The 9,977-nt window shown below is 38.2% G+C and overlaps 1 protein-coding gene across 1 annotated transcript; it reads left to right on the forward strand.

The window, feature by feature from the left end:
• Positions 1–5,341: 5,341 nt before the first annotated feature.
• Positions 5,342–8,864, forward strand: LOC118368791 (mitochondrial fission 1 protein-like). Its single transcript, XM_035753207.1, has 5 exons — positions 5,342–5,466; positions 6,111–6,243; positions 6,443–6,519; positions 6,735–6,840; positions 7,831–8,864. The coding sequence occupies exons 1-5, from the start codon at positions 5,422–5,424 to the stop codon at positions 7,935–7,937; spliced, it is 468 nt and encodes a 155-aa protein (XP_035609100.1). The 5' UTR covers positions 5,342–5,421; the 3' UTR covers positions 7,938–8,864.
• Positions 8,865–9,977: the final 1,113 nt, after the last annotated feature.

Here is a 9,977-nt window from a genome sequence, read left to right on the forward strand (position 1 = left end):
TCACTTTTTCCAACACAACACAACACAAAATTTGAAAGTGTACTAATTTATTCATCATTTATTTTTCACTTAAAAATGTAATTAGCCGTCAACAGCGATGCCCTTGCTGTCACAGAAGAGATAATAGCAATGGCTCTCTTTCCAACTGTATGTAAGCTTTGTTGTCCATTACCCTAGAATTGTTGCTTCCATCATTTGGTGGAATTTGAGGCTGGGTCACTTTCAAACACATACATTTCCAACTGTCATATTGAAATCACCCCGTCCCAGAACCCACCCTGTAAATACATTTTACCTTTGCATCTCTAGGTGTTGTGTACTTCAATGACTCCCAGGTCCATTCCTTTATCCCTATCTGCTTGGATCTTTATGCCTGGTCTTGGTGTTCATATACATCAGCTTCAAATGCTGGTGCCCTTCTGCACCTGGACCCATGGATGTTTGTATAGCTGTAGTGGGCTTTATTCTCATCACATGTACAGTCATATGTGAGAGAAATCCCTAATTCATGAGCATGAGGCCCTGTTTTGATTTCAAGGTAAAAAAGTAAAAAGTATGCCGAATTATAGGATAAAAAATACATATATATATATTTTAAACATAGCTATGACCTTATTATGAGAGACAGTAGCTCTATACACAGCTCTGCTTATCACCAGCCAGACATTCTGGCATGGCCCTTCTTGAGTCATCAATACACTATTTATGCCACTTTGTTAAACGTAGTGTGATCAGGAGCGGACGGGGACCAGAAATCAGCCCTGGCATTTTCAACACCCATCTTTTCCCTTGAGGTCCCTACACTGGCCCATTTCTTTTCCTCAAGGCCCCCATTATTAGCCAGATAATGATCATCGTGCACAACCAAATAAAATAAGTTAGACAGGCCCACTAGACTAAAAATGCACCAGCCCATCTGGCATTTGCCCGAAATGCCAGGTGAACCAGTCCGGTCCTGAGCGTGATAATCTACATCAATATATGTATATATCAAACCAACCATAATGAGACTGTCATTGTTTACATTATTTTCCTCTGTCACGTTGAACATTAGTGCAGTGATAGTGATGGCTATCAAACTCTATCAGCAATTCAGTGAGTGCTGCAAGAGTCAGCCTTTGAATTATCAGAGGCAATCCTATGAGAGCCTTATTTCAGGTTTTAGGGAGCCATCAATCAATGAGCAGGCTGCAGTACCTTCAAACAATATGAGGGTTATGATGCACTGGCTCAGAGTCCTTTTCGTCAGGACATGTTTTTTAATATTCAAATGCAAATCTGTCTCCAATTGGATGGAAACCTAGCTACTGAGGGTGCTGAAATGTACCCGTAATATCAGTCATGATGAACACTCATTTGGAATATAACACTCCATACAAATGCTTGTAGTTATACACATGCTGCATTCAACCAGTTAGCATGTTGGACATTTCAGAGTATCCTAGTTCCGACTAGTACCTGAACGCAGCAAAACACCGCTATTGGGCAAGAGTAATCCAAATGAAGCAATTATGAGTTGGATTTTGTCCCAATGGGATGAAAGGAGAATATTAGGCAATATTAGGCATTTAAACACTTTATTTGGAACTACAAAACTATTTTAGAATATGCTGAACACTCTTGCACATATGTGTGTCAGTTGTCAATGGAATATCAATTTAGCAAAACCCTCTTCAATTATAAATGCTATTATCACCAACATAATCCAATAGAATCATGGACGTAAATTTAGTCACTGTGGGCTACTGTACATGAGCATCAGATTCATCTTCAATATGTTGACTACTATTGATTATTCATGAACATATTAGAATTAATCTAACAGATTTTGCATATTCATTCTCATGTGACTTTTCCATGTGATTCTGAGGCTTTCTTTTTGACTGAAGGGTTTTTGACAATCTGGTCTATTTGCTGTAACTAAACACACTAATATGGTTAATAACATCAACTAAAAAATCGAATATCTTCCCCATTGAATTCAATGAGAAATAAACAGTATGTACTATAAGCATTATCATTGGGAAAAACTCATGTGAAGTGTTAGTGGTGGCTTGGCGACTGTTTCCTCACATCCTGCCACAATAAAGACATTTCAAACCAGCCTACTGTTCAGCAAAACTTGTGTTGAATAGTGTTTTTCCAGTAAATCAAAGAGGATTCTGTCTTTAAAGGTGCACTGTGCAGAAACCGCTCCGCTATTTCCTAGTCTATGTATTGAATACTGTATAGTTTTATCAATAACTGATTTGAGGTCTGTGCTCATTTCCATGGCATTGGACATCCATTCACTATGATTTCAGCATTTGAAATAAAGTTACCAAAAAAAAGTTTGTCAAGTTAATCAAATGTAATAATAAGTGCTAACTATAGTGTGTGTGTTTATCTTATGCATTATCTTTCTTGGAAGTGTCCGATTGTCTAGTGAATATAAGCTGCAACTGGAATCTTTAGATGTCAGAGTTTTTGCTGTCGCAATTAAGGAAATAAAAACTTTGAACCCTGACCCATCTATCAAATATTTTAAGTCAGATTGTAAGTCCATTGAAATGACTGTTTAGATACCAATCCTGCGTCTATTTCCCTTTAGCTTTAAAGGAATCACAAAAAATGGAGACAGGTCTCCAGGTCGGTCTTCTGTTCTGATCTCAATAATAGGTAAAGTACCTCTCATAGAGTATTACAACGTAATATGAGTGTTCATTGTTTTCAGCATGGTGTTGAGTTTGTGATCTCTCTCTCTCTCTCTCTTAAAAAAATCAAAAATTATTCTTCTGAGTCTCAAGATGACATACATGCATCAGTACAGACGTTGGTTAATACGAAACTGATACAACTTTTAGTTGGAACAATGACAACATTCAGACATCTGCTACTTTGTCATGTAGTCAGGTATAGAGTGAAATTCAGTAGCTTGAGCCAGTTCAAGGTTTGGTTTCTGATGAGTTGAGGCCTCAGAATACTGTGTCCTTTGTGATCTGGGTAACAGGGTTATGGGAAACACTTTAATATTTCAACATTTGAACTAATGTGTAAGCTATTAAGCAGGCTAATCAAGTTATGATTATAAGCAAAAACATGTGAAGATACTGCAGTTTGCACAGTGTGGACGCTTGAGAGCTCTGTGGCACCAACACCAAACTGGTGTGCGAGTGGCGCGTGCAAGCCTTTTAGTCACTGCAAAGAAAAATCTAGCAAATAAGAAAAACTGCTCTCCTTACAAAATATTTCATTTTCTTTGAATGTATTCGTTGAATGTGTGTTTACTGTAGTAAGTAGAACCAGGCATTTCATTATTCTAATGTTGAGAGACTGTGGCTGTGCTGGCACATTTCAAATCTCACCCCAAAATGACACACACCTTCATCGAACCGACGGGGCGTAGAGGTCAACATGAACCAATGGCATAGAGCTCAACATTGCACAAGTGTAGGTTCGTCCCTTCCCATGTAAGATGATACATTTGCAAAACAAAACCAACTTCTACCACGCTATCGTAACTTAAATAAAGTTGTCATACTATTATCTCCGTTTTCAGTTTCAAAACAAGCCAAAGTAGAGTCCACTATTTGTGGAGGACCCTTTTCGATTCCAATGGCAGGCAAGTGCACTACAATAGAGACCATTATATTTTATTATCAGCGGTATTTTAGACACACTGCCAATCCTAAATATGAGTCTAGAGCAGATAGAGCTAAAAGCATTACGTTTGTACGTTTGTGTTGATTTTATTCTCTTCTGTGTCATCCTACTCATATCTCGTGCACAGACAACGCTAAACTGAGGGAACTCGTTTCAAAGTGCATCAGGGCACTGGAAATGGCATACTGCCCTTACAGACGGTTCCTGGTCGATGCCGCAATATCGACAGCAGAGAGCGCTATAATCAAAGGTAATATCTTAGATATTACTGACTAACGTCACATTTCCACTATCATCAGATGCACATTTCACATTTTACTCTAATTGAAGTAAAATGAATTTCCACATGGAATGTATGTGTGTGTTTGTGTGTGTAATAGGTTGCAATGTCTAGTGAACAGAACAGCAACACAGAGAGCCATAGCTCCAGTTCTCTGCTGCCAATGACTGGAACGATCTGCAAAATTCTCTGAAGCTGGAGACTCATATCTCCCTCATTAACTTTAAGCCCCAGCTGTCAGAGCAGCTCACAGATCACTGCACCTGTACATAGCCCATCCAACTACCTCATCCCCATACTGTTATTTATTTTGCTCCTTTGCACCCCGGTATCTCTACTTGCACACTCATCATCTGCACTTCTATCACGCCAGTGTTTATTGCTATATTGTAATTATTTCGCACTATGGCCTATTTATTTCCTGTTCTCCCTTATCTTACCTCATTTGCACACACTGTATATAGTCTTTTTCTATTGTTTTATTGACTGTATGTTTGTTTATTCCATGTGTAACTCTGGTGTTGTTTGTGTCACACTGCTTTGCTTTATCTTAGCCAGGTCGCAGTTGTAAATGAGAACTTGTTCTCAACTAGCCTACCTGGTTAAATAAAGGAGAAATATATATATATATATATTTTTCTAAATAGGGACACAGGAATTTGACTGCCATTGCTGTTACATGGTGAGATACTAGCCCTGTAGCCCTCTAAATCATACCTTCTAAATTACTTGTAAGACTGGTGAAACTAAACATATTGACCTGTCTATAACCATTATCTACTGTCTGTCTGTCTGTCTGTCTGTCTGTCTGTCTGTGTCTCGCTCTCTCAATTCAAAGGGCTTTATTGGCATGGGAAAGACATGTTTACATTTCCAAAGTAAGTGAAATAGATAATAAACAAAAGTGAAATAAACAATACATTTTTTTTACAGTAAAAAGTTCCAAAGGAATAGAGACATTTAAAATGTCATATTATGTCTATATACAGTGTTGTAACGATAATAGTTAAAGTACAAAAGGGGAAATGTGTTCTGTAGGGGCATTGTGGAGCTTCAAAACGTAGAATGAAAAACGCTTTTTTTTAGAAGAAAGAGAAAATATTTGACTGGCTGGCTACACACTCCTTCCTCTGGCCAAACGTTACACCACGCCCACGGACAGTACGTTTAGTTTGACTCTTCAGGCTAAGAGTCAAATGTTCCAATACACTCCAATGTCTGTTTGTATTAAATAAAACCATATGATTTTAACGTTTTTGTAGCGTCATGTGTAAGTGACAATAAAACCTTGTATTCGCATTGATGTAGCAAAAACGTGTTTCATTGGAAACATGGAAATGATATGACTTTAACTTTACCACAGCCACAAATGATTTTTTTTGTTTTAATGATTTGAATTGATATAGCCAATTTGGACTTTGTGGCTGTGGTATCCAGTGGAAACTGATCGAGCTTGTCACGTGATAAAGTGTGCGTTTCTATCTGTTACTTCTGAAAACATGGAGGCTGTTGTGAGCGATTTGGTAGCTCCAGAAGACCTTTTGGTATGTTTACGTTTTATTATTGTCATGATTTAGAACATAGCTGTATTTTATGTAGACAGCATGGTGTCTAAATACCCAGCTACAGTCGTTAATAGTTGATCAAACGTTTACAACAGTGTAGCTGTAGAAGTGAAACATATGCTAGCTAACGTTAGCCATATTGCTAGTAGCTAGCTGTGTTATTCCTTACACATCATCACTTCCACCAGCTGCGTTCTGGTATGTTATTTTTACCCCAACTACACAGTATACAGATATGTATGAAGCATTTTCATGGATTTTTCAATCCAATGAAAAGTTTAAAAGCCAATTGTTGAGTACATTAGGTGTATCATATTGTATTGATGTTGTCTGCTACTGTCCCATGTGAGTTGGCTTTTACACAACATGCATTACCATGACGCATTATGAGACTACATTACTGTAGCTACTGCTCTGTCAACATAATTTTTTAAAAAAGTGATTCGTTATGACATGAATGCAGCAAGTATTGAGATGTAACACAGCAATTGAGTGTTTACTGTTACTGCCTTCTGTAAATTCAGCATAAAGACTATCAACACCCTGGCCTAACATATCACCCTTGCCAGTCGGTGTCTGAAACCACTGAAGGTACCTATATTTGTTCTGTTTTGGCCATCCAGAAATTTGAGAAGAAGTACAATGCTGAGTCGGTGAAGGGGGGTGTGTCAAAGGAGACCAAGTTTGAATATGCGTGGTGTCTGATCCGGAGCAAATATTCTGACGACATTAAGAAAGGAATTGTTTTGTTGGAAGGTGGGTAGCCAACAGTATTTGTATACTCAGAAGACTGTCAGTAAGATATCCTTACAAATGTCTCTCTAAATAGCTATGAATATGAGTGATTGGATTTCCAACTTATTTGAATGAAATGCTGACATAGTGCAATATGCATTGGCCTACTTAACCTGCCTATAATAATGTTTCCGGTACTGTTGCTCAATTTGTTTTATAGATCTGGTTAACAAGGGATCAAAGGACGATGCCAGAGACTTCCTGTTCTACCTAGCTGTGGCCAACTACAGACTGAAGGTGATGTTCATTGTACTATTGTATATTACCCATAGGTTATAAGACATAGCTCACTAGATAACTTATTTTCATGAAATAGATGACTCCGTCTCCCATCTCTTGAGTTAATTGCGGAAGATATCATAGCACCTCTTACTCAATTGTATCTCTATCTCTCTTTATTGCTCCATATCTCTTTATCGCTCCATATATGTATATATTTTTTATCATCACAGGATTATGAGAAAGGTCTGAAGTATATCCGCACTCTCCTGAAGAATGAACCGGGCAACAACCAGGCCTTGGAGCTGGAGAAGCTAATAGTCAAGGCTCTAAAGAAAGGTGAGTGGGGAGGCCAAGGAACACCTATCAATGCTGGGTCTAATTTGTGTAATGTTCTCATTCTTTCCTCTCTGATCACTGATCAGGCAGGACAGGTGTCATGGCTGAATCAGAATTAGTTAGGTAACATTCATAAATAAGATGTTTTATTTACATAATAATGCTTATGTGAGATATTTGTCATTAGGATGTTTTCTTTTGGATAATACTGTTGGCAGTTTGAAGTTATTCCTTCTCTGCTAGGGCTTAGTCACTAGGGGCCCAGAGAGGGGAGTGGTCAGGCTTGTCTTCATATGTCAATGTATCTGTTAAACCATGTGATGCTATGAAGAATATCAGAAGGGGAGGAGGACAGAATGGAGGCATGTCTTCTCGATGGGAATGTGTCTGTAACTATTGTATGTCCCCTCTGAGGTTGCCCTTATCTTGAGCTAGTATATAACCTAAGAGGCTCACTGTCTCCGTGAGCTTGTCCAGGAAGGATTGTATTTGAGATGGTAGTATCTAGAATTGACAATTGATATATGCCATTGGATGAGGTAATGGTTTGGTAATATGTTGTACCAAGAACGAGAAGTAAAACCTTGTCTTAAGAGAGCAAACTGAATGATAATTCATAGCTAATGCTGTCTGGCTATGGGATACTCCTCTCTCAAGTAAAGTCTTCCTTTGTAATGTTCCTAAGATCTGTGTTTTGTCATGTGAGTTGAGATGGGTGTGTCTTGGCTATAAATGATACTAAGAACTGTTTTGTAAGGACTCTCAGAGAATTCATTTATAGTCACTGAATTGATCTGAGAGTCACAGGGCTATGGTGAAGCTCATATAATTAAAGATGGACTTTATAATATAACTCTGACTTGTGTGTGGTTTGCTCTCTCGATGTTTAGTAATACAGGAAATTACCACAACACAGGATGGGTAGAAGCTGAATAGGTATCAGTAATAAGGGCAATGTTCATGTTTTGACGGCACTTTTTTTCTACACAGATGGTTTGGTTGGCATGGCAATTGTCGGAGGAATCGGCCTGGGCGTGGCTGGATTAGCAGGCCTCATTGGATTGGCTGTGTCCAAGGGTCATGGTCCAAGGTCCTAATATGGAGTGGGGAGGGCCTTAGTTTTGCTAACACACTTCAAAGAAAGACTGACATGCCCTCATCAAACTTCTCCCCATAACAAATTCAAACTAAAGTTGGAAATGGCTGCCGTTCCCCAAGATGAGAAGACCACCCGTGGATCTCCCAAAACTTTTCACTCATATTGTCCATGGAACAATCTTTGGGGATTGATTTCTGAAAATAGCCTTCGATTCACTTAAATTGTCTTCATATTTTAAACAGGATTTGATTCCAGTGAATTTGACATGTCTATATTCATAGAGGTTTAATGTGGCACTTTGTCTTCCATATTATACATTATAAATAAGTGTGATGGAACACGTTACTGAATGGCATCTCTTGACTTACTGACCTCAGTATGTTAACATGCACCCTGAGCAGCCACTGAGTTAGCATCTAAGCATGTGGTGGACTTTAATTAATTTCTTTATATAAGTACAATTTAACTTCAATTATTGTTGTTGTCTTTATTAATTTAGACAGAGAAAGCATTGGTAATAAGGGAAGTGTCTTATGTTTAGAGGTAAGTGTTGTGGTGTAGTGTCCAAGCTGGTAAGTGTGTAGTGATGTGAATCACTCATGTTGTCCTCAGGGGGCATCTTTTCTTGGGGATTGGGTAAAGATGAATACCACAACAGTGCACGAGAGTAAAACAGCCCTCGGGGAAAGGGCTTTCATTTGTCTTTAATTGACATTGTAGCTGCAAGAAAACAACATGTAAAGATAACATTATTTATCCATAATATAACCTCATTATTTATCCATAATATAACCTCATTTACTCAAGTTATCATAGTGGCATGATACTAACAGATTTGGTTTTATGTATCAAAATTCCAAGATGTTTCAGTGATTACATTTTTTTTTTCTCCAGTTTTGATTGTAAATAAAAACATTTGAATTAATTGTGTATGGTTTCTTAAAGTATGTGTCTGGAAGGCACTATTGGAGCTATTAAGATCATCATTGTCCCCAAGCCCTGCAGATTTTCAGTGTTAGTAAACCACACATTTGATTATCACTGTAGAACCAATGCTTTGTGCTTTTTAATTGTGAAATGAATAAAGGGCATGGTATGTCATGAGTGAACAATTTTGGCAGAGCTGCTCTTTCCATGACAGGCTGACCAGGTGAATCCAGCTGAAAGCTATGATCCCTTATTGATGTCACCTGTTAAATCCACTTCAATCTGTGTAGATGAGGGGGAGGAGACAGGTTAAAGAAGGATTTTTTAAACCTTGAGACATCGATTGTGTAGGTATCAGGGTGTGAGTGGGCAAGTGTTAGTATAATTTAATTATGACAATGTGCTTTCATCAATTAGCCCTTAATCTATTTTATGAGAATTTGTAAGATTTCTTGTTTGCATAAAATAGACGCAGACCAGTCTAAATAATAGGTAATTTATTCTCAGAGCGCGCTACCACTTTAACACATGCATCAGTTTATATACAGATCATGATATTTCACTGCCTTAACCGAATCCCCTCCTCTCGACCGGGACAAAGTAAGGTGAAAAGTTCATTCTAACTTACTAACACACTCCCAGATAACTTTTGACCCCTCAACATTATCGATCACCCCTGAACTGACAGTTTTAATTAACAGAAACCCTAGGAATCTACTCACTGCCTTATCTAAAAACCCCAGAGCTAAGTTTCAGTTGGGTCAACCATAGGCTAACGACCTTATGTGTTTACACAGTCCACAACCCATTTGTTCCTGCCTAGTTGGAATGGTGTTCATTAACTTTTTATTACTCCTTGTCCGCATTCTTCTATTACATCCAAGCCATGTATTTTGTATTCCACTGGTCAGAGCTTAGGATTGGTCCATATATCACCATCTGAAGTGTCATCGATTTAGTCACTGATCCATCCTAACTGTATATCCCGGAGTCAAATTACCTATACACCCCACCCTCTTCAGCCAGCAAACATCCAAGACTATTCTATTCTGCCAAGTCATTCATTACATCTCTAAAATAATTGGTGAAGCGCTGTGGATTTTTAATAGAT

Source organism: Oncorhynchus keta, chromosome 35 (genome assembly GCF_023373465.1).
Source record: "Oncorhynchus keta strain PuntledgeMale-10-30-2019 chromosome 35, Oket_V2, whole genome shotgun sequence".
NCBI classification, from domain to species: domain Eukaryota; kingdom Metazoa; phylum Chordata; class Actinopteri; order Salmoniformes; family Salmonidae; genus Oncorhynchus; species Oncorhynchus keta.

What these genes read in the sequence shown, in the direction of transcription:
- LOC118368791 (XM_035753207.1), top strand. Translation starts at nt 5,422, where the DNA reads ATGGAGGCTGTTGTGAGCGATTTGGTAGCTCCAGAAGACCTTTTG. An exon ending in TAGCTCCAGAAGACCTTTTG is followed by an intron (nt 5,467 to 6,110) that starts GTATGTTTACGT and finishes TTGGCCATCCAG; the next exon opens with AAATTTGAGAAGAAGTACAA. An exon ending in AGGAATTGTTTTGTTGGAAG is followed by an intron (nt 6,244 to 6,442) that starts GTGGGTAGCCAA and finishes TTTGTTTTATAG; the next exon opens with ATCTGGTTAACAAGGGATCA.